The sequence below is a fragment of the Lithobates pipiens genome, unplaced genomic scaffold, assembly GCF_037356315.1.
Source record: "Lithobates pipiens isolate NorthernLeopardFrog02 unplaced genomic scaffold, aLitPip1_a1.2 Scaffold_3, whole genome shotgun sequence".
Taxonomy (NCBI): Eukaryota; Metazoa; Chordata; class Amphibia; order Anura; family Ranidae; genus Lithobates; species Lithobates pipiens.
Window position 1 is genome coordinate 238,713,696 of NW_027507790.1, and position 25,455 is coordinate 238,739,150.

Consider the following 25,455-nt stretch of genomic DNA (forward strand, 5'->3'; position numbering starts at 1 on the left):
CAATATTTACATGTTAAAGCCTCCCTGGTGTTGACATTCAAAAGACCCGAGGCTGCTGCTGGGCGCCTCCTTTTTGAATGTAATGTTGGCAGCCCCTGCAGACTCAAGTGACACTATATAGCACAGACCGCCAATTTGACACTTCTGCTCTATAGTATTCCCATTCACTCCAACCTCAGCAGCTACATTAAAAGGTTATGTAGAGAGGGGAGGGGCAGGGGAGCTAGGCCAGCACAGACAGAAATTAGACACTCCTATAAGGGGAGAGGGCTATGATGTGCAAGCAAAGAAGGAGCTGTGCTAGGGAATTGGCTAGGCAATTTTTGTAGCATGTTCAGAGGCATTATGCAAGCTAATAAAAAATAGTTTATAGAAAGGAAAAATGTGGTAAGTAAGCATTGGGATTTCAAGTATGTTGTGTTTGCTGGTAACAAAAGTGAACACACCCCTAAGTGAAAATGTCCAAATTGGGCCCAAAGGGTCAAGATTTTTTGTGCCCACCATTATTTTCCAGCACTGCTTTAACCCTCTTAGGTATGGAGTTCACCAGAGCTTCACAGGTTGCCACTGGAGTCCTCTTCTACTCCATGACGACATCACAGAGCTGGTGGATGTTAGAGACCTTGCGCTCCTCCACCTTCTGTTTGAGGATGTCCCACAGATGCTCAATAGGGTTTAGGTCTGGAGACACGCTTGGCCAGTCCATCACCTTTATCCTCAGCTTCTTTAGCAAGGCAATGGTCATCTTGGAGGTGTGTTATCATGTTAGAATACTGCCCTGCGGCCCAGTCCCCGAAGAGAGGGGATCATGCACTGCTTCATTATATCACAGTACATGTTGGCATTCATGGTTCCCTCAATGAACTGTAGCTCCCCAGTGCCGGCAGCACTCATGCAGCCACAGACCATGACACTCCCACCACCATGCTTCACTGTAGGCAAGACACACTTGTCTTTGTACTCCTCACCTGGTTGCCGCCACAACACACGCTTGACACCATCTGAACCAAATAAGTTTATCTTGGTCTCATCAGACCACAGGACATGGTTCCAGTAATCCATGTCCTTAGTCTGCGTGTCTTCATAAAACTGTTGCGAGCTTTCTTGTGCATCATCTTTAGAAGAGGCTTCCTTCTGGGACGACAGCCATGCAAACCAATTAGATGCAGTGAGCGGCGTATGGTCTGAGAACTGACAGGCTGACCCCCCACCTCTTCAACCTCTGCAACAATGCTGGAAGGAAACATACGTCTATTTCCCATAGACAACCTTTGGATATGGCGCAGCACATGTGCACTAAACTTCTTTGGTCAACCATGGCGAGGCCTGTTCTGAGTGGAACCCGTCCCGTTAAACCGCTGTATAGTCTAGGCCACCATGTTGCAGCTCAGTTTCAGGGTCTTGGCAATTTTCTTATAGCCTAGGCCATCTTTATGTAGAGCAACAATTCTTTTTTGAGATCCTCAGAGAGTTCTTTGCCATGAGGTGCCATGTTGAACTTCCAGCGACCAGTATGAGAGAGAGAGAACGATGATGCCAAATTTAACACACCTGCTCCCCATTCACACCTGAGACCTTGTAACACTAATGAGTCACATGACACCAGGGAGGGAAAATGGCTAAATGGGCCCAATGTGGACATTTTCACATAGGGCTGTGCTCACTTTTGTTGCCAGTGGTTTAGACATTAATGGCTGTGTGTTAAGTTTTTTTTTTCAAGGGGACAGCACAAAAATGTGAGGGGCGTACTCACTTTTGGGTCATACTGTGTATGTATATATATATATATATATATATATATATATATATATATATATATATATATATATATATACCCATGCCAATTGGATGCGGGGAAACCCTCATCCAATTTGCATGGGTGTGAACCCAGCCTTATAGAAGGTCTTGGCGATGTACATCATCAGGGGACACACTGTCTTTTCCTGGTTAATGCAGACGGTCCTCTGATGACACTCCTCAGAGCATACTTGTCATCAGGCTTCAAGAACCTAGCACAGACAGTGGTCCACTGATATTGTTAGTAATAAAAAAAAATAAAAAAAAAGACAGTGGCGCAAAACCGACAAGTGGCAGCAAGACAATACTGGATTCACTGAGCTTGTAAGTATGTATTCTGATAACCCAGGAAACCAGGTAAAGGGGGATTAAAGTATTTGCAAACCCTCACCTTGCAAAAATGAAAGGCAAAACAATTGTGAATGAATATAAAAAAAGCATTATAAATACTATCTCCCACCCACCTCCTCTTTTTAAATAAGTGATCACATACCCTCTGTTTTCAGCTGCATAAGAGCTGGGGGAGGAGAAACAGCAGAACAATGGCCTTCCCAGTGAATGGCTGTGTAGAGCAATGTGTCAGCACAATTGGTGGAGAGCAGGCCGAGTTCCCAGCACAACTAGAGAACAGACCACGCTGTGCTCTCATGCCTACTGTGGTCAGTTTTTAATTGGAAAGCAGAGGGACTGGCAGGAACACCAGGGATTTCACACAAGGGAAGCAATACAAAAAGAACAGGAGACTTCCTCATACAAGTAGATGGTACAGCAGGCACACATCAGGAATATGAAGTGTTCGGTTTACATATTCTTTAAAGCAAGAAATTATTCAAGTGCTGTACTGAACATGCTTTCCTTACCTCTGATTCTTCCCTCTGCTCATTGGTTTCTTCCTCTTGTCCATCGTTCTTTGGCAAGTACGCCATCTTTAATCTCAGGAAACCCTTCACCCGAGACTTATGGCTGGAAAAAAAAACAAAAAAAAAAAAAACACACAGATGATTTGAGATCAGTAAACTGAATACTTAGGGCCGGTTCACACAGCGGGCGATGCGAGGCGACACGACTCGCCTCGCTCCCGCAAGTCGCCCCCGTTCTGTACAATGGAACCGTTCTGAGAGGAGCGACTCGAGTCGCTCCGACTCAGAAAAAAGGTTCCTGTACTACTTCTGGGCGACTTCGGGGGCAACTTGCATTGACTTCTATACAGAAGTCATCTGCAAGTCGCCGCCGAGGCCGCCGCAGGTCGCGGCGAGGCAAGTCGGAGACGCCTCGCCGCGCCTGCAGTGTGAACCGGCCCTTAAAGAGGAACTGCAGTCTGCTCACATAATTTGTAATAAAAACATCTTTACCATTCTGAAGCTTCCCTCCAACCACTTTACATATTATTTTATATATACTGTGATTCAGTACTTGCCAAATATGCTGCAGAAATCTCCCTCCACTGAGTCTGACTGCAACCATCTTAACTGTGGGCAGCTGAAGCTGCTGTCTGTTCATTTCCTGGATTTACACAGGCACACACCTCCAGCTCTGCAGCCCTCATTGGCCCTCTTATGATTCACCCCCCCTCCCTGGCAAACTCTCATGAGAGTGAGAGAGAGCGCTGTGCATGATGTCATAAGCCTAATGACCAGACAAGAAACTGGAAGTGGGCTGTATAAGGTATTTACTGGCAGAAAAAAAAAAACTGTTTTACTATCCAAAGCTAGCGATATCACATACCTGTACATGATTTCTTTCTTCAGGTCCGGGGCGTGCATGCACGCTGCCAGCGATCCGCTCCCGCTGTGATTCGACACAGTGGGTCCAGCGGACCAGATGTCCACCGGGACCCGCCAATTATTCCCGAGGCAGGCAAAGCGACGGTCTGCCTACTTAAAACAAGGCAGATCTCTGTTCTATCAGAGGGGAAGATGGAGATCTTGTGTTTCTGCTAAGCAGAAACATGGATCTCTGTCTTCCCCTAGTCAAAGCACCTCCCCCCGCACAGTTAGAAAGCACTCCCAGGGAACACATTTAACCCCTTGATCGCCCCTGATGTTAACTCCTTTCCTGTCCATGTCATTAGTACAGTAACAGTGCATTTTCTTTTAGCACTGACCGCTGTATTATTGTCACTTAGTGTCAGATTTGTCCACTGCAATGTCGCATTCCCGCAAAAAAAAAAAAAATCGCTGACCAACACCATTACTAGCGTAAAAAAAAATCACATAAATCTATCCCATATTTTGTAGACAGTATAACTTTTGCGCAAACTAATCAATAAACGCTTATTGGATTTTTTTTATACCAAAAATATGTATATGTATGTATATGTATTGATATATGTAAAATACATATTGTTCTAAATAATGAACGGCTCCAGTAAGCGGAGGAGGGTACCGGAGCATGGCAGAAGGGGGCGGGCCCCTCTCCCGCCGCTGATAAAAATGATCTTGCGGTGAATTCGCCGCAGAGACCACTTTTATCTTGTAGCTGACCGCCGGCCGAACACGGGGATACCGGTGTTATGACAGCTAGTTGCTGCTATAATGATATCCATCCTCAAAGTGAGGACTTATATCGGCGTGCGGCGGTCGGTAAGTAGTTAACCAGTTCCTGTAACATCTTCTCCCCCATATGCTCCAGTGGTGGAACATCCTGATGTCATCAAGACTGGTCCAGGGTCCGTAGCGCTGTAATGGATGTGAGGACGTCAGGGGACAGTCCATCGCTGAACGCGGGGGGAGGGAGCACCACTGGAGGAGCAGAGGATTGGGTAAGTAAATAGGTTTTACTCTCCCCTAGAATAAACAAGCAGTTAACCCTTTCTGTGCAGGCAGTTAGGCTGGCCATACATTCAATTTTCCTTTAGATTTACCAAAGACCATGTGAAGTTAATTAAACTAAACAACTTTCAATTGTATCCAACTAGGCAGACCCTTACACTACATAGTTTAACCACTTGCCGATCACTTTCTGCAGGCAAGGCGACTCAGCTGCACAATCCGACGTTCCTGTAAGCCGGTCTGTGCATGAGATAGTGTGAGCATGCGCACGCTGCAGGCCTGAGGAGCGCATGTGCAGATACGGTGGACTCGATGTCCACTGGCCGCCCGTGATCGCAGTACACAGAGGCAGGACGGGGATCTGCCCATGTAAACAAGGCAAATCCCGATCCTGACGGGACAATTCTGAGATCGGCTGTTCCTAGTAATTAGGATCGGAACAGTGATCTCTGTGTTGTCCCAGTGAGGCCACCTCCCACACGGTTAGAACACACCCAGGGAACACACTTAACCTTTTGATCGCCTCCTAGTGTTAACCCCTTCCCTGCCAGTGTCATTTATACATTGATCAGTGCATTTTTTTTTTTTTTTTTTTTTTTTTTTAGCACCGATTGCTGTATTGGTGACACTGGTCCCCAAAAAGTGTCACTTAGGGTCAGATTTTTTCCGCCATAATATCGTAGTCCCACTACAAAACGCAGATTGCCGCCATTACTAGTAAAAACAAAAAAAAAAAAAGTCCATTAAGCTATCCCATAGTTTCTATACGCTATAAATTTTGCGCAAACCAATCAATATACTCTTATTGGGATTGTTTATTTTTTTTTTTTAACCAAAACAGGTAGCAGAATGCATATTGGCCTAAATTGGTGACGAAATTCTATGTTTTCCTTTTTTTTTGGACGTGTACTATAGCAGAAAAAAAAAAATGTGTTTTCAAAGTTGTCGCCCTTTTTTTTTTTTACGCTTGTAGCACAAAAAATAAAAACAGCAGGGGTGATCAAATACCACAAAACAAAGCTCTATTTGTGAAAAAAAAAAAAGGATGTTTTTCTTTGGGTACAATGTCGCATGCCCGCACAATTGACAATTAAAGCGACGCAGTGCAGTATCGCAAAGAATGGCCTGGTTGTTAAGGGGGTAAATCCTTTCCGGGGCTGAAGTGGTTAAGGTAAAGCTAAAGGAAAATTGTACAGGAGAATTGAACATGTATGGCCAGACGTAGCCTGTAAACTGTGTTTAACGCTGAAAAATAACTCAAACGAAAAAAAAAACAGTCCTGTTCTGTGATCAGAGGGAATCCTAAAGATCCATTATATATATATATATATATATATATATATATATATATATATATATATACATACCAAACATCTCAGACATATAGACAATGAGCTCCATGCTCCAGATGTTGATGTGGAAGGAGACAGAGAGGAGAACTCACCTTCTTGGTCGGAGTAAGAAGTCTTTGAATGTGTACGGTCTCTCCATTGTGGGATCTTCTGTCTGTAAACACACAAAGTTAATTTTTAACACCATCTTTCTCTCTAGGGATTTAAACTTTGACAAGGCGTAAGCATTGTTCTCAGCGGAAGTGCATTATTTTACAGGCTTTGCTATCAAGAAACTTGATCTGATCCGCCCTCTGACTGTAGCTATAGACGGGGGAAATTTCAGAGAGAACGACTGGTGGGGCTCAGCCCAGAACCCACCACAGCGGTGACCCGCAGGATGCAATACTTCATTGGTGCAAAGAAAGGAGATTCAACCAATTGCATTGATTTCCAAGCAAGCTAGAAATTCCGATGTTTAATAAACCACTGCTTCCAAAAATTGGAGGTTCTTATTACAGCCCATTATAGCTTTATCCACTTGCTGCCCGCTAACAGTACATTTACTGCTAGTGCAGGGCACAGCAACATATAGGATTGGCGCAATCCACTCCCTTGTTTTTGGGTGCCCCCCCCCCACCGCTGATCTATGCTGTAATTGGACACAGCACGCGTTCGTCAGCAGGTTAAAACCAATGACTGATTTTGGCTGTATACCTGCTCATCGGCTGTTGCCAATCACAGTACAGAATTCTGTGTTTACAAACGCACAGAACAGCGATCTGGCTGTTTATTCTCCCTGCAATCAATCGCTCAGTTCAGGGGGAAAAGACAGCCAGATCCCGTGAGTAAAAGCAGCACACATACATTTGCTAGGGGCACAGTTAGGCCTCATGTACACCGCTGACGGTAAACAGACATTTAAAGCCCCATACACACTATCAGATTTTCTGCTGAGTTCCTTCAGATTTACTTGTAGTAAAAGGGTCTGCCTGATTGCATACACATTGAAACTCCTAAGGTTTGACCTCATATTATATGGTTTTGGGAAATCTGAAGGAAAAACTCAGCAGAAAATCTGAAAGTGTGTGTTTTTTTTCAAGTGCTCCTGTACACAGGGTTGTTTATAGTCGTTGAGGCAGTTGAGTTCAGATGCCGAGTTTAAAGCCATTTCAAGCCCCAAATGCGGTAACTTGCATTTAGTTTATAGGTGTTTTTAATTTTTGCCTATTTTGAAAAAATAAATAAAAAATTATATATATATATTTATTTATTTTTTTCAAACGATTCTAAATTCAAAAAGCGGCATGTAAACATGGCAAAATAGACATTTTAAACGCGCGTTGCTATCTATCAAATTAAATCGTTCAGGAGAGGTTTTAAAAACGTCCCGCCCTGTACATGAAGCCTTAGGCCCCATGTACACTGCTGCTGGTAAACAGATGTTTAGGAGCAGTTGGGTGTTTTTTTCAGCTGCCCCTGAACTCTCCTCTATGTTATCTTATCAGTACATGTACACAGGGTCGTTTATAGTAATTTTTAGGCAGTTGAGATTAGAAGCATTTTTTGGAAAGCAAAAAAATGCGTTCAGGATGGATGTTCAGAGGCATTTCAAACACCAAATGCCTGTAACAGCTTGTAGACGTGTGTAAAAGCGGTAACTCACGTTTAGCCGCGTTTCGTTAACAGATGTTTTTTAAAGGAAATGAGATACATTTTTGACTATTTGAAAAATATAAATAAAACGCTTCTAAATGCAAACGCAGCTAAATGCGGCAAAACAGACATTGGTTACAATCTGTCAAGAAAATCGTTCAGGAAAGGTTTTAAAACGTCTCGTGTACATTTAGTCTTAACCACTTAAAGCGGAGTTCTGCCAAAATTAATTTTAAAAGTCAGCAGCTACAAATACTGCAGCTGCTGACTTTTAAAATAAGGACACTCACCTGTCCAGCACGCCTGCAATGTCAGCACCCGAAGCCCATCTGTCGCTCGGCTCTCGGGTCCTGCCGCCGCCATCTTTGCTAAGGGAATCAGGAAGTGATTCCTGGTTCCCTACTGCGCATGCACGAGTCGCGTTGTGCAATATGGATAGTCCCTGCTGTCTCTGGGATCCTTGTGTTTCCCAGCAGACAGCAGGGGTGGGTGGGGGGGGCTGTTGAAGAAAGAGGCATAGATACCCACAGATTCTGCGGATATCTATGCCCGGAAGTGGGTGCAAATACCTGTATTGTAAAGGTATCTGCACCCCCCTCCACCCTGAAAGGTGCCAAATGTGACACCAGAGGGGGGAAGGGTTCCGAAAAGCAGAGGTTCCTTTTTTGTGTGAACCGCTCCTTTGTTTTAAAAATAAACATCATACTTACCTGCTCTGTGCAAGGGTTTTGCACAGAGCGGCCCTGATCCTCCTTTTCTGGGGCGCTCCTGGCTCCTCCTCTAAATCGAGTACCCCCACACAAAGAGCCGCTTTCCATGGGGGCACTTGTGCAGGCTCGCCCCCGTGTCCTGCTGCTGTGTCCATTGACACAGACAGCAGGACTCGGCCCGAGTTTGACACTCGACGCGACACTGAATTTAAATTTGACAGCAGCGGGAGCCATTGGCTCCCACTGCTATCAATCAATAATATGAGGACTTAAGACAGCGGCTGGAGTTCCTCTGCTCGTGCTCATAATGATTGGGCTCAGATAGAATGTATTAAAGGTGAAAAACCATGAGGGTTTACAACCCCTTTAAAGGACCAAGCCTATTTCTCACATTTGTTGTTTACAAGTTAAAATCAGTATTTTTTGCTGGAAAACTATTAAAGAGGTTTTCCAGCTGGGAATTTTTTTTTTTTTTTTTAAGTCAGCAGCTAAAAAAAAGTAGCTGCTGACTTTTAATGACGGCACTTACCTTTCCAGGGTGCCCGCGATGTCGGCCGCCCGAGGCTGACCCGTCCCCCGGCTCTCGGGTCCCGGCGCCGCCATCCTCACTAAGGGAAACAAGCAGTGGAGCCTTGCGTCTTCACTGCCCGTTTCCTACTGTGCATGCGAGTTGCACAGCGCTTTGTGAATGGGACGCGCTGTGTAAGTAAACACACAGTTCCCAGAACACAGAGCGCCCCATTCCCCAGAAGACAACGCAAGAAGGAGAAAAGACCGAAGATCACCGTGGAGTAGGAAGAGGCAGATTAGGAACAGTGCCTAGCAACAGGAATTTCTGGTAAGGTAAACATTTTTTTAGTTTTTTAAGAATATAAATGCTGTTTTTTTTTTTTTTAGGGTGGCCCTCCACTTTAACCCCCATTCCCCCAAACATTATATATTTTTTTAAGCAAAGACCCTAAAGAATATGGAGATTGTTTATGTCACACCATATTTGCGCAGCGGTCTTACAAACGCAATTTTTTGGGGGAAAAATACACACTTTGAATAAAAAAAAAAATAAGAAAACAGTAAAGTTAGCCCAATCGTTTTGTATAATGTGCAAGACGATGTTACGCTGAGTAAATAGATGCCTAACATGTCACGCTTTAAAATCGTGCACACTCATGGAATGGTGACAAACTACGATACTTAAAAATCTCCACATGCGACGCTTTAAAAAATGTTCCAGGTTACCTGTTTAGAGTTACAGAGGAGCTTCTGCATGCCAATTTGGAGGGACGGGGCGCTTAAAAAATTATTATTTTCTTTTCTTATTTATTTTCCTTTTTATTTTTACAATGCCCCTTAAAAGATGTTTTTTATAAATTCGATCACTTTTATTCCTATTACAAGGGATGTAAACATCAATTGTAATAGAAATAAGCAGGACATGGCCTCTTTAATGCAGGATCTGCGGTCAAAAAGTAATTTTAGTTTTTCTAATAAAAATAAAAATTGACCCTTTAAGGCCGTTGAGTGTAAGTGAGGTTGGAGGTCGCTCTGGACCTCCAAGGGCATAGAGTGGAGTGGGGGGCCATTTTGCCCATCGCTCCACAGGAAGGCGGGAGGGGGGGAGATGGCCCCTCCCGTCCCCTGTATGAACAATCAAGCGGCGGAACTGCCGATATGATCGCTCTTATGGTGCACAGAATCGCCGGCTACAAACAAGGATATCTGAACGTGGCCTATAGCTGCAGACATCATTCAGATATTTCCACTGAAAATCCAGGACGTCATATGAAGTCCTTGGGCGGTAAGTGGTTAAAGTAGCACAGTGGTGAATAGCAAAAAATGGCCTGGTCATGAAGGGTGTAAAACCTTCTGGAGGTCAAGTGGTTAAACAGCCCACCTTTACCGGTAACGGGTGTTAGACAGAGGCAGGATCAAGCAACATCCAATATGGATTGACTTGTAGCAATGCTCCTATCGATCTCAGTGTTGAAAAAACACTTCAGTCTTACTTTTCTTTTCTTTTTTTTTAATAATAAAGTTACAAACATATTACTAATATTACAGACCATATAGTCTGATGCAGCCGAACACTGTGAGCAGGCAGGTAGGTTTATTCTATTTATACACATACAATGAGTGTGCATCCACACAAATTAAAGTCCACAAACATCAAGTGAAACCATCAGTTATATGCAAGGTCGTACGTACAGGGGGGTCACCATTGTGACCGGGCCCCATGCTCCAGGGGGCCCGTTTAGCTTCCCTGTACAACAGGATAGGAGGGCAGCCACATGTAGATGAACTGCTCTCTCTATGACATTCTCAGACATTCAACAACTGCAGGAGGGCAATGGAGGGCTTTGGTTCCTCTACATGACGCTCCCACCACCTCCCTAGCTCTGACACATTTACTGGCTCCTTCCTTGCCTTAAAGCGGAGTTCCACCCAAAAGTGAAACTTCCGCTCATTTGTCTCCTCTCCCCCTCTGGTGCCACAATTGGCACCTTTTGTGGGGGGTCTCCCACTTCCGGGAGTCCAGGCTGCGGCCGGTGACATCACCGCGGGGCTCCCCCCGTCACCGGGCCATTAGGAGAGAGGAGCGGGGGCTTGCGCATGCGCAGTAGGGTTCCCGTCGTGAAGGCGCAAGGGCGGCGGCAGCACCCGACAGCTGATGGAAACATAAGATGCGGTGCTAACATCGCTGAACTCCAGGACAGATAAGTGTCCTATGTTAAAAGCTGCAGTATGTGTAGCCGCTAGCTTTTATTTTTTTTTGGGTGGAACACCGCTTTAATAAATAGAGTTCATGATCAGTACCATAGACAGTTTTTTATTTTAATTAATAGCAGAGGCATAGTAAACTGTGTTTACTATGCTTCAGTTTATGAATGACTGGGAAGCTCTGCACACAACTATTCCTGTTCGTTCATTCTGTGTAACTGAGGAGGCAGAGAAAGGGACAGAATCTGCCCTCAGTCCCTTTATGTGTATCAAAAGTGAGATCTCAGGGGTCTAATTAGACCCCTGATATTTCACCAAAGTCCACGATTGGGGGTCCTAAAAAACAATTAAAAAATTATAAAGTAAAAAAAAAAAAAAAAACTACTGACACAAGTGGAAGAACTACCAGGGTCGCAAAGTTCGCATTTGCGACTGGTCTCTGGCGTTCTGCCACCGTGGGGGGACCTCAAGATGGCAGGAAGGTGGTCCATTGCAAGACCGTAATAAAGGGTCCCACAATGGGAGTAAAGAGCCCTGGGATCAGTGGGATCACTTCCTGCCTGTAGGCCATCATATGACGTCCTGGACTTTGAGCGGGGATATCTGAATAATGCCTGCAGCTACAGGCATCATGCAAATGTCATCTTTTCCAGCCTGCGATTCTGTGCACCGTAAGAACAATCATAGCGGAAGTTCAGCCGTTTGATCATTCTTACAGGCGGTGGGAGGGGATGCCCCCCCCACTGCCCTCCGGTGCTTCACCTTGCTCGCCCCTGAGATCGGCAAGCTGGAGAACAAATCGTTCGCCCCTGGAAGTTAAGCATAGAGATTTCTGGTGACCAGATGATCCCCAGTCATCTCTATGACCTACGGCAGCTCCCGCTCCTTAACAACCAATAATTGCTGTTTTTTTTTTCCTTTACACTGCAGCGGTCAATGGGGGGCGGGGGGTTTGGGGGGAGTCCCGCTGACAGCTGAAAGAACTGAGCCTGAAAGTATCAGTTTCAGGTATTGGTGCATTTGCAGAAAAACCGATACTCATGAAAATGGTTAGTATCGGCATCGGTGCAAGCCTACAGTTCAATGCATAGTGTCTGGGAAGTGGCAAGACCAGTGGATGTCTGAGGGCAGTTGGGTTAGTCTCCGAGGCGGTGTTTGGTGGCTGGAGACATAACCTAGCTAACTAAATACAATTAACCCCTTGCTCGCCCCCTAGTGTTAACCCCTTCACTGTCAATTACATTTTTACAGTAATCAATGCTTTTTTTTATAGTACTGATCACTGTATTAATGCCAATGGTCCCAAAAAAAGTACAAAATATTGTGTTTTTTTTTTTCAAAATTGACGCTTTTTCTTGTTTATAGCGCAAAAAATAAAAACCGCAGAGGTGATCAAATACCACCAAAAGAAAGCTCTATATGTGGGAAAAAAAGGACTTAAATTTTGTTTGGGTACAACATCACACGCTGAAGTGGTTAATAAAAGGCTGATTCGGCCATTTAATTCCAATTGTGAGTAGTGTGGTTTTTTTTTTTATATGGGTTATAGTGAGGTGTAGTTGTGTGCAGTTTTGGGTAGGAAGACAAGTATGGAGATGAGCTCTGATCTACCCTGGTCATGGGATAAAAGGTTTTATATAAATAGATTTACCTAATTATTGCAAGCACTTTCACAATACCTTCATAGACTAGAACAAAACACCACAAGGATATAGCATCTACTACTCTAATAATTATTATGTATTTTGTAGCCTTAGTAGGTGCTATATCCTTGTGGTGTTTTGTTCTCATTATAAGCACCCCTGTCAGTGGTAAATGGTTTGGCTCAACCATCTGACGCTTTTGCTGGACAGATTGGTCTGTTAGAGGAAATTGAAAAGTACCAGACTTGCTGGCAACATCACTAGGTAAATGTAATGGAACAAATTCTAAATATCAAAAAAAAAAATAATGCAGCCACCACGTTTAAGCATTTATGCCTTAAGAACCTCCTCCTTGGCTGGCTACCAATTTTTTTCTATTTATACACCAACTCTTACCAAGATTAACCACTTCACGCCGACCGAATGCAAATATGCATCTCCACTGGACTTTATTTCCATGGGGGCGCATATTTGCATATTGCCTTTTGTGCTGGGAGTACACCGCGCGGCGTGCTCCCAGCACAGAGGTCAGGGTCTCCCGGAGAGCCCCGGGGACCAGTACTAACGATCGGGACCCGGAAATCCCGATCCGGGTCATTTGATCATTGTGATAGCCTCTGATTAGCTATCACAAGTCATCAGTCACTGTGAAGCCTGCCCCCGTGTTTTCTTTCTCTATGAATGGAGGAGAGACATACTCCGTACATCTCTCTCACTCCATGCAGAGAAAAAAAAAAAAAGTGTGTGTAAAAAAAAAATATATATATATATATTATAATAATAAAAAAATAGAATACAAAAAGATACCTACATCAAGGTTTGATCAAGGTCAGTGCCATGGTTAGTATTTTTAATTGTTTTAATTAGCATTAGTGTCAGTGTGTTTTAGGTAGGAATAATAAAAAAAGGCAAAATACACACTAATTATTTTGGGCTGTACTACAAGTGCAAACAACTAACATACGCATATGTGGTATCGCTGCAACCGCCAGGAAAAGGAGAATTTTTTTTGGGTTGTTCTTTGGTGGAGGTTGTGGTAGAAGCAAGATATTTACAGTTACTTTAAAAAAATAAAAAAATTTTTTTACTATTTTTTCCCAGTTTTCGTTTGATAATAAATATTGATTGATAATTGATTGATTATAAAAAATAAATAAATCAGGAGATATACATTACCCTTTACCACCAAATGAAAGCCCAATTTTCCCTAAAAAAAATGTGGTAGAATCCGCCTGGATGCACAAAGTATCATATTTATGGACATATAACAAGCACTTTTCCCCCCTGAAAATAGGGGTAAAATCACAGGTGTTTGTTATACGCTGACAGTGTACCTCGGAGAGGAAGGAGGGGGGCGAGCTCCGCCGGAAATCACGGAGCCATCATCTCCTCTCCACTCGGCTCGCATGTCACACACACAGTCCTGCCTCTGCCACCGGCATTGGACCAGTATTCTGTAATTCACAGGAGCTGATCCAATGCCGATGGCGGAGGCAGGATTGTGTATGTGACTACCAACTGACTGAGAGCTGAGTAAGCAGATGGTGGCTCAGTGATTTCCTGTGAGGAGAGATGGTGAGCTGAATTGATGGGGAGATGGGTGCAGGTCAGGCTGCAGATGGGCACAGATCAGGCTGCAGATGGGCACAGAGCAAGCTGCAGATGGGCACAGATCAAGCTGCACTGAAGCTGCAGAAGAGCACAGGTTAGGCTGCATTGAGGCTGCAGATGGGCACTTATCGGGCTGCATTGATGCTCACTGACCATTATTTTGCTTCAAAGTAGTTTATTTAAAAGAAAATAAAAAGTTTTTTTTCCTGAAACTTCCCTCTTAAATTGGAGTTTGTGTTATACACCGATAAATATGGTATAGTTGTGATGATATGTACAGTTTTACCAACACATGTCAAAGTTGTAAAATTGTGCTTAGGCATTTCAATTTGTTTTACCCGAAGGGGTTAAGAGCGAAGGGGTTAAGAGTTGGGTGGTGGGACGTGGAAACTCCCATGTTCATGTATGTGGGTTAGAAAACTGAAGTTAGAAGATCCTGGAAGAAGATGGCAGGAGCTGAGATGGCGTAACAAGTGGAAACACGGACACTCCATTGTTGGAGAAGGGCACACTAAGTTCTTGCCACAATGTTAAAGTATATCACGGTGTGCATATTTGCACATTAGGTCAAGAACTCTGGGGGCCCTAAATAACTACATTTCCATTTTAAAGTCCATACTGGGATTAAGAGGCCACTTACTGGTAGGTGGTTTAGAGGCACGTCTACTTGACCCAAGAAGTCATCTCTAGTCTGCAATAGAAAAAAGACAACACCAGAGTTTAACAAATACGTAGCTTACACATTTTAGTATGTTTGGGTAAGATGTTGAAATACACATTACAAGTTCAAAGAGTGGAACATTGGAAAAAAACACTGCCAGTTTATATAAAAAGTCCACTGTATCTTGTTCTTATATAAATAACTTTATTATCTGTAACAATCTGTCAACCGCCTAAAACTCGTTCACTTCCACACAAGCTGATCGTACCCTTTAATCAAGCCTTCACATGGTTACAGGGGCGGACTGACAACTCATGGGGACCACGGGCAATAGGAGATTATGGGGCCCCCGGGCAATAAAAGAAGATTACAGGGCCCCTGGGCAATAGGAGATTATGGGGACCCCAGGCAATAGATTATGGGGACCCCAGGCAACAGATTATGGGGCCACACAGTATACACGCACATACAGAATACACACACAGACACATAATATACAAGCACAGAATACACATACACACACTGATAAGGTACTGGAGAGGCGGGGCAGCTTTAATCTTGGTAAAAAAAAAACACAGATTTTTACATACTGTCCCTGGTTTTATTGAGGCTGGCAACCCTGATGGGGCCCCTCAGTGGCATGGGGCCCTCGGGCAGTGCCCGAGTGGCTGAATGGTCAGTCCGCCCCTGCATGGTTACAAAGCAAACTCAGGATTGTAATGGATATGCTATATTTAAGTAAAAAAAAATTGGAGGCGCAGTATGGGTACAGCTAGACTCGGCGGGCCAACTGGGCTTACATTGAAATCTCGGGGTTTGTACAAGGACTACCGCACAGAAATTAAACACTGGATGGAAGAGACAAGTACAGAATTAAAACATATACTATTTTTCTTTTGCTTTAAGACATAAGTGATCTGGGACAGATTATATTATCATCAAGATATGTTAAGTGATTGTATACCCCCATTTTTAACTTTTACCTACAGGAAAGCCTATAATAAGGCTTACCTGTAGGTAAAAAAAATATCTCCTAAACCTGTACGGTTTAGGAGACATTCCCCTCGGTATGCGCCACTGACTGCAGCGGCGCATGCGCACAAGGGATTTCTCGCCGTCAAAATCCGGCAGCTGCCGCGCGGCCGGACTGAAATCTCCCACGCGCATGCGCGGGAGTGACGATATCGTGGCTCCGGCCACTCACAGCGCCGGAGCCGCGATACACGGAAGAAACACCGAGGGAGCATGTCAGCTCCCTCGGCGTGGATCGGGCCAGATGTCGGAGCCTCGTTCTAAGGTAAGTATTTCATAATGAGCTAGTATGCGGTGCATACTAGCTCATTATGCCTTTTGCTTTGCAGGTTTAAAAAAAAAAAAAAAATGTGCAGGTTTACTACCGCTTTAATGTTTTGGGTTGTCACCAGAACAGGAATAGGGGGGGATTTGCTCAGCTCCCCTGTCAGAACAGGATCCGCCATGTTTACACTGATAGATCCCAGTCTGCCTCTGTGTGGAGCAATCGCAGGTGGCCGGCGAACATCACACCTGCCGGCCACACACACGCTTGCTTTTTCTGTTACACAAACCGTCGTACAATGATGGCGATTAGCGTAATAGAGCCAACCTGCCGCAGTACAACTGCAGCGGCTGGACTTTAAGTGGTTAAATTACACCATATAAAAATTACCATATAATACAAGGTCAAACCTTAAGAGCTGCAATTTGTATGCAATCAGGCAGGCTCTTGCACTACATGGTTTTGGTTAATCTGAAGAAAAAAATCTGAAGAAAATCTAATAGTGTGCATGAGGCCTTAGGGGTATCAGAGGCTGGCCATATACCATACAATTTTCTTATTCAGTTAGTGCAAGGGCCTGCCCGATTGCATACAAATTAAAAGGGTTTAGATTTGACCTCATATTATATGGTTTTGGAAAATCTAAAGGAAATTTGAAGAAGAAAATTGTATAGTGTATGGCCAGTCTAAAGGGGGCTGAATACAAATGCCCCCCACACTTTTCATATATTTGTAAAAAATATGAAAACCATTTATTGTTTTCCTTCCACTCCACAATTATGCGCCACTTTGTGTTGGTCTATCACATTAAATCCCAATAAAATTTGTTGCCCGCATTCTCCACCAAAAAAGAAAAATCTCACTAAAATTCATTTAAGTTTTTGGTTGTAAAACAACAAAATGTGGAAAAAGGGGTATGAAAACTTTTTCAAGGCACTGTATTTTTCTTACTGCATTTACTCAGGGGAGGGTGCCTTTTTTGTCTGATATCAAAGCCCCCACCAATTGCCATTAAAATTCTCCTTTATTCTACCAAAAATTAAATAAGTGTTGCCTTAAGTTCTACTTTAAGCTGAGAGTTCTGTAATATTGGGAAAAATAACGTTTTATGTAACGGCACATAAAATGCTCCAAGTGAATTGTGAAAAGGTACAGCAATTTCCCCTAAACGATAGCACAGAACATTATAGTTATTCCCTGCTATTCTAATTACTGAAACATTGGTAACCCTACTCTGGCAGAGCGCACAGTCGCTGTATGGACCAGCTAGTGAACAGTTATTTAACTGCATCCCCGATGGCATGGAACACAGCACATGATGTATACAATTATGCACACACCCCGATAGATACTTTGTGCCATCATCAGCTTTTTACCAGCCAAAAAGAACATCAGTAGGAGATAAAATTCTAACTTTGGTAAAAAGGTGACAAAAAGACGAGATGTTAAAGCAGAACAGAAGACTATGTACATGGAGGATACTTTCAAAATACTCCATCTTCCTGGCTACATATTTACAACTCGTCAAATGTGAGGCAGTGGAGTCCAAGGAGGACCTGTCATTTCACTATGGATATGCTACTCTGGACGAGAGTAGACATTGTACTTTTCATAAAGGTTTAAAGGTTGCTACAGACGATCGGAATTTCCATTCTGAACTTTTTGCGACCGAAAAATTGAGAACCTGCTCTCAATCTTTTGCTGGCAGGAATTCACCAAGCAGATATTCGATGGAGCATACACACGGTCGTATTTTCCAACCAAAAGTTCTCATCGGTCTTTTGCTGGATGAATTTCTGATCGTGTGTATGGGGCATAAGAAGCTCACAGTGTGCAGTGAAATCAGAGCAAGCTATTGCAGCCCAGTAGAGGAGCCAGTACAACTGTTCAAGACTGAAGGGAAGGCTGGAGAGACCAGCTTTAACTCCATACAAAACCAAATGGATGGATATTAGTTCTTAAGAATGAAGTTTAAGGGTTAATATCTTTGTTATAGTGGAAACATTTCAAGGTTTGTAAAGGAGCAATCCTATGTGCAACATACCCTATATGCAATATGCCTAACGTGTGACATACCATATGCGTAACATGCCCTGTGTGTGACATACAAAAGGGAATGTGGCACATAGGGTATGTCACACATTGGGTGTGTGATACAAAGGGTATGTCACACTTAGGGCACATTACACAGAGTAAGTCACACATAAGATATGCTAAATGTGTGTATATGGCACATAGGGTGTATGTGATAAAAAAAAGGGCACGTGGCACATAGGGTATCACACACCCTATGTGCCACGTACCCTATGTGTGACACAGGACATCCCCTGTGTGTCACATACCCTACACACATTGAGCATATCTTATGTGCGACTTACCCTATGTGTAGTGTGACATACCCTTTGTATCACACACCCAATGTGCCGCGTACCCTACGTGTTGCATACCCTATGTGTGATATGCCTGTGTGACATACAATAAGGGTCACATGCCCTATGTGTGACATATCCTGTGTGTCACATACCTTATGTGTGAATTACCCTATGTGCAACGTGCCCTATTGGGGACATACCCTTTATATCACACACCCCAAGTGTGACATAAGACAGGGCATGTGAAACAAAGGGCACATGAGGTATACGTGTGATATGCCCTTTGAATCACATTCTCTACGCGTCACATAACCGAAGGGTCACATGCCCTATATGTGAAATACCCTATGTGTGAGACATACCCTATGTGTGAGACATACCCTATGTGTGAGACATACCCTATATGAGTGACATACCCTATATGAGTGACATACCCTATATGAGTTACATAACCTATATGAGTGACATACCCTATATGAGTGACATACCCTATATGAGTGACATACCCTATATGAGTGACATACCCTATGAGTGACATACCCTATGAGTGACATAGGACATCCCCTATGTGTCACGTACCCTACACACATTGAGCATACCTTATGCGTGACATACCCTTTGTATCACACACCCAATGTGCCACATACCGTACGTTTTGCAAACCCTATGTGTGATATGCCTGTGTGACATACCCTAAGGGTCACATGCCCTATGTGTGACATACCTTATGTGTGAATTACCCTATGTGTAACGTGCCCTATTGTTTACATATCCTTTGTATCACACACCCCAAGTGTGACTTAAGACATACCCTATGTGTCACATACCCCATATGCCCTTTGTTTCAAAAGCCCTATGTGTGATATGCCCTTTGAATCACATTTTCTACGTGTTACATGCCCTATGTGTGACATAACCGAAGGGTTACATGCCCGATGTGTAACATACCCTATATGTGACATACCCTATGTGCCACATACCGTGTGTGTGACATGCCCCATGTCTGACATCACAATGTGTGACTTGCCCTATGTGTCACATTTCCTGGCTTTGGAATAGCATCAATAATTTAATCAGTAACTGGAAGTCTTCACATAACCTATCATATCCCATGCTATCATACTACAGTAAATGATGGAGGAGGAGGTTAGGGAGGAGAAGGGGTCTGCACTGCAGGCTGCCATCATACAAACATAACGGGAAAGAAGCTGCCTTGGCTTGACGCCCATGTATAATCAACCTAAGGATTCTGGGTTATAACAGAATAAGATTTGACAGTGTTTTGAGGAGCTTCTGGGAAGGATGACAACCCTACAGGAAAAAAAAAAAAGCAGAGTTGGAAAGAAATTGTCTTGTCTCCTCCAATCTTCTCTCTTTAAAGTCTAACTATACTTTCCGCTTAAATCCGCTATATGCATTCCATGTGCCCCAAAACAAAAAAGCGTTCAAAGTGTTACAGTTAATTTTCTTTAGAGTAGAAAAGCCAGTTCCCTGTTAGCATGCTCTAGAGTGGGACCCTTGCTCTCAGTGGGGGAGCAGTGGTCTCTCCACAGAGGTCCAACATGCTCCCTGAGCCCTCTTGAACACTGAGTGTTTAGACCCCCGTGCATGAGACTCCAGTGTGTAGGTGCAACAGAAGGCACAGACGCACCATCCAAAATTATATGATAGGCTGACAAACGCTGCAGCTAGATGGTGTACTTTCGCCCTCACCTAATCACCGGATTCTCATGGATTGGGGCTAAAGATCCAGCATGCACGAGGCATTAGACAGAGCCAAAACTCTCCAATCAGAAGAAAACACAAATTTGTTGATTGCAAAGTCTGACTCTGCAGGGAGTGTGCCAGACCTCTGCAGAGAGACCTCAGGTTCCTCATAGAGTTTAATTCAGCCGGGCTTAACCATCTTCCCTTTACCCAGCTCTTTGACAACCTAAATGCTTAGCACTTTCATGGTGATATGCTCAAGGGTGGGGTTTAATACGGTAGAGCAGGGATTAAAAATATTAGGACTCACAGGGGGTTATTTACTAAAACTGGAGAGAGTGCAAAATCTGGTGCAACTCTGCATAGAAACCAATGAGCTTCTAGGTTTTATTGTCAAAGCTTAAAGCGGAGTTTCGCTTAAAAAAAAAAATTCTACAAATACTGCAGCTGCTGACTTTTAATAATCGGACACTTACCTGTCCCAGGGTCCAGCTTCCTTCCTCTCTGCAGCGCTGGCATAGTCAATGTGGGCGCCCAGCTGTGGCTTCACAGCCAGGCACACACTGCACATGCACAAGCCTCACGGCGCACTGTTGACGTGTCCCAGATGATTGCCAAGAGGGAGGGGGGAGAGGTGATGCAGGTGCGCCAGAAGGAAGTGGGAGCTGGAACCCTCTAAAAAGAGGGTATCCGCTCCCCCCCCCCACAAAATGACATGCTAAATGTGGCATGTCAGGGGGTCACCTTCTCTTAAAATGGAAGTTCCGTTTTTGGGTGGAACTCCGCTTTAACTGAACAAGCTGAAGTTAGAAGCTGATTGGCTACCACACACAGCTGCACCCGTTTTGGTAACTCTCACCCAATGCATAATTTCTTCCTTTTCCTCCACATCGGCAGCTCTAACTCTACCACCAAGTGATAGGTTTCCTAATGGGTGTCTACAACTGTCAGTGTCAGTCACCTGCAGGGTTAACAGTAGAGACGCTGGGCTCTCAAGGGGATGTAAGAAAACCTGTTTATTTCCCCGAGACAGCCTATAGGATGTGCAGCTGGCCCCTGATGTCAGCCCAACTGAAAAGTTATTCCTGGCAAGCTGCCTTGAGCTCAGTGTGCCAGATGACATGGGAGATGGTAAGAGACACACAAAGCATCCCATCAATGCCCAGAAAATAACACGTCGCCAAACCTCCAACCCGAGCAAATGACTTCTGAAAACTGAAGCAAGCGAAAAACAAAGGGGTCGTTCCATATCAACCAATCATACGCTAATGAGACACTGAAACTTAGTTTTTTCTTTAACTATTTTCTACACCAGCGATTCTCAACCAGGGTTCCTCCAGAGGTTACTCGGGGTTCCTTCAGCATTGGGCCATTTCTGCCTCTCAGATAAGTTCCCACTGACACCATTGATCTTTTTAGCTATCTGTAAGGAGGTAATTCTTCCCAATGACCACAACTGTAAGGACCATTCTTCCCACTGACCATCACACTAATGTATCATGAGTTGTAGATTGTAAATTTTTAGCAAGGGTTCCCCGAGACCAGAGAACTATTTCAAGGGTTTCTCGGTGTTGATAATGGCTGGTCTACACCCATAGCACTACTTTATCTGCATATCCTGCTATCTGCTATCCTTTACTATCTGTGGGTTTAATTAAAGCCCAAATCTGGGATGGAGCTCAGCTGGACATTTTATAGCTAGGCAACTCCTATCCTCATATTGATTAGTGGTTCCAAATTAATAATAACTACCACAGTAGGAAACAGACACAAAAGATATTCTCAGCATCTTTCCAAATAATTGTTCTGCCTTATTATGATGCAATTGATGCACCCTAAAGTGGAACTTCCGCTGATCGGAACCTTCCCCCCCTCCGGTGTCACAATTGGCACCTTTCAGGGGGGAGGGGGGTGGAGATACCTGTCAAAGACAGGTATTTACACCCACTTCCGGGCATAGACTCCGGTGGGAGTCTATGCCTCTTCCTGTCCTGCCGTGCTGTCTGCTGGGACACACACGGGTCCCAGAGACAGCGCGGACAATTCCTATTGCGCTGCGCGACTCGCGCATGCGCAGTAGGGAACCGGGAAGTGAAGCCGATTCGCTTCACTTCCTGATTCCCTCACCTAGAATGGTGGCGGCAGCAGCCGAGATCGATCGGCCTCGGCATCACTGGACCCCGGGACAGGTGAGTGTCCATTTATTAAAAGTCAGCAGCTGTAGTATTTATAGCTGCTGGCTTTTAATATTTTTTCCCCAGTACAGTCCCGCTTTAAGAACATTTAATAATTAAGTAGGTATCACATTAATATTACAATTGTACGTTTATGGTAACAAGGGGCATTACATAGGCAGGCTAATTCTAATAAGGACTTGAAAGAATACAAACATGTACTGAAAACATTATTAGTGCCATGTGCACAGTGAGGGCAGTGTGCAATACATACAAAATAGAGTACAATTATATACAGAACTTACAAATTTCCATTACAGAGACAAGCCTTTAAATGGGCCTAGCCCCCCACATTGCAAGGATGAAATACCCATCAAAGTAGACCTAAAGCCAAAAGCTTAAGTTTTGGATAAAGTGGAGTTAAGTCCCCATTAGGGAGATCCATCCTAATGACCAATGTTACTAAAGGTAAAGGAAAACCTCACATTTTGAGTGGTCACTAGAACAGGAAAAGAGGGGAAATCATCCAATCAGCATACCAGTTCTGGTGATCCCGGTGGTATTCACTTTGGAGGCATTCCCTCTCCCTTTACTGTTACGGCTATGGTCAAGAATATCCCCACAATGAAACACAGCAAAAAACCAACAGACAGGGGTTATATAGATATTCCTCACTTCTTGTTAAGAATGTACCAAGTTGATCGATGCTATAGCTGCTAGCGATAGTCACTGTCTTCTCCAGGTGGAGATGGCTTCCCCCCCTGGGAGAAACCAACGGCCCGGCATGAGGAATTCCCGTATCAACACTGTGTTGATGGGGGAATCAGGCGAATTTCTTTCCTGCAACCAGTGCTTGCAGGAAAGAAATTTGCTCCATGTATGGCACAGGAGATTCTGCATTGTAAGCCAAAAAGGCTCCATTGCACTGCACATGACTCCCAGCCAGGAGGAGAATAGAGAAAGGACCCCATAGGTGTGGTGTCACTGCCCTGGCTATGGAGCGTCTAGTAGTAGGTAAATCACAAAACTGGCTCAACAGAGTTAGGAATATTTTGGAAAAACAGCAAACATATGTATCTTGTGGTTCCCGTTGAGTTCTGCTAACGGGAGAGTTTTGATAGTGTGAGAGAGATGTAGATCTGTCCTGCACGTGTTTGGACACCACTGTCTCTGCCTAGAGGGGTCTACCAGTGTAGTAAACTCAGTGTACCTGAACGATCGAGATGAGCGATCACACGAATGGAGGCATCAGATTTTTACAGCTTTTACCGGTAAAGTCGGAGAACGTTCTGCTCCAAGAGACCGACTGAAAAGGGCAGCAACGACGAGATATGAATGAGATATCTCTGTGCTACTTTCAGCAATGCTCATCGAACAGAGTAATTGTTCTAGTGATGGGAATCAGTAAATGAAGTCTGCATCTAAATATGGGCCAGAGCGTCACACACAAAGGGAACTAATCAGAAAGGTCAAAATTGGTATTTTGCTAAATTTTATTCTCCATGGGCAACAGAGTTTATGACAGATCTGCCTGTTTATAATGCTAATCCGGGTGATACGCCTCTCGGGAAAACCATTTATTCACAAGTCCTTCAGTTTATAGTCCATATAAAAAGATTATAGCAATGCGATAGGCTGTGTAACCATAAAATGTCCACCCACAAATGGAAGCCTCCACAAGGGGATTAGAAGCTATATCCAGCAGAAGCTTCAGAGTATACAAGAGAAGAGAGGCGCCTCTAAGTGTAGCAATATGGTTACATTTAATGAAGATACAACATTTAGCAACTCACATGGTTGATGATTAAAAGAGGCACATATAAGTATGCAGGCATCCGGGGTAAAGTTGTCCACATAGACCATCCTCACACCGCTGGCTCTCAACGTTGTCAGTCTGCAATTGTGTTAGGGAAGACTACCCTGCAGTAGTGTGACCCAAAAGCGAGGCTTGAATGGCTCATGGAGCGCAGCGTGGAAGGGATGGCGGTGCAGAGGATGGTCTACTTTGACAACTTTACCCCGGATGCCTGCATACTGAGATGAGCCTGTTTTATTCATCAACCATGAGAGTTGCTAAATGTTGTATCTTCATTAAATGTAACCATATTGCTACACTTAGAGGCGCCTCTCTTCTCTTTTATACTCAGTTGTAACGTGACGCTACTTGTATATCAAGTCAAAATTTATTTTAAAATTGTGCTCGTCTTGCAAAATGCTCTCAAACCAGGTTACTCTCAAACCAAAGTTTTACTATATATATATATAATATATATATATATATATATATATATATATATATATATATACACACACACACACACACATACATATATATATATATATACACACACACATACATATATATACACACACACATACATACACATACATACAGTATCTCACAAAAGTGAGTACACCCCTCACATTTTTTGTAAATATTTTATTCTATCTTTTCATGTGACAACACTGAAGAAATTACACTTTGCTACATTGTAAAGTAGTGAGTGTACAGCTTGTATAACAGTGTACATTTGCTGTCCCCTCAAAATAACTCAACACACAGCCCTTAATGTCTAAACCGCTGGCAACACAAGCGAGTACACCCCTAAGTGAAAATGTCCAAATTGGACAGGCATCATCCAGATATCTTTGTTATCAGCCAAAAGTAACTGACGAGCGAAGAAACATTTTTTTTTCTTTCAAAAAATGATTAATCTATAATCTATATTGTGTGAAAACAAATATGACAATTTCATTTGGGTACAGTGTTACATGACCATGCAATTATCATTCAAAATGTGTTAGGGTTGAAAGGGGGTGAAAGTCCCCGGTGTTGAAGCAGTTAAAATAGGACATATTGGGTATCTATTTGCTCAGGGTAACATTTTTTTTTATATTTTACCAAAAATTGGGTTATCTATTGTGTGTGTTTTTTTTTGTGGCATTAAGATTCATTACAGTGTATTTTTCTGTACCAAATTGCAACGACCGCCATTTTATTCTCTAGGAT

General features: G+C 43.6%; 1 protein-coding gene across 25 annotated transcripts in view; it reads right to left on the minus strand.

Moving 5' to 3' along the window:
* Positions 1-25,455, minus strand: part of NEDD4L (NEDD4 like E3 ubiquitin protein ligase) — a 585,723-nt gene that overhangs the window by 111,862 nt on the left and 448,406 nt on the right. For all 25 annotated transcript variants that reach the window (XM_077462942.1, XM_077462949.1, XM_077462944.1 and 22 more), the window contains 3 exons: positions 14,875-14,925; positions 6,013-6,074; positions 2,658-2,760 (listed from right to left, as the gene is read on the minus strand). In XM_077462942.1, coding sequence (XP_077319068.1) covers positions 2,658-2,760; positions 6,013-6,074; positions 14,875-14,925 — 216 coding nt within the window. The remainder of the gene's footprint in view (positions 1-2,657; positions 2,761-6,012; positions 6,075-14,874; positions 14,926-25,455) is intronic.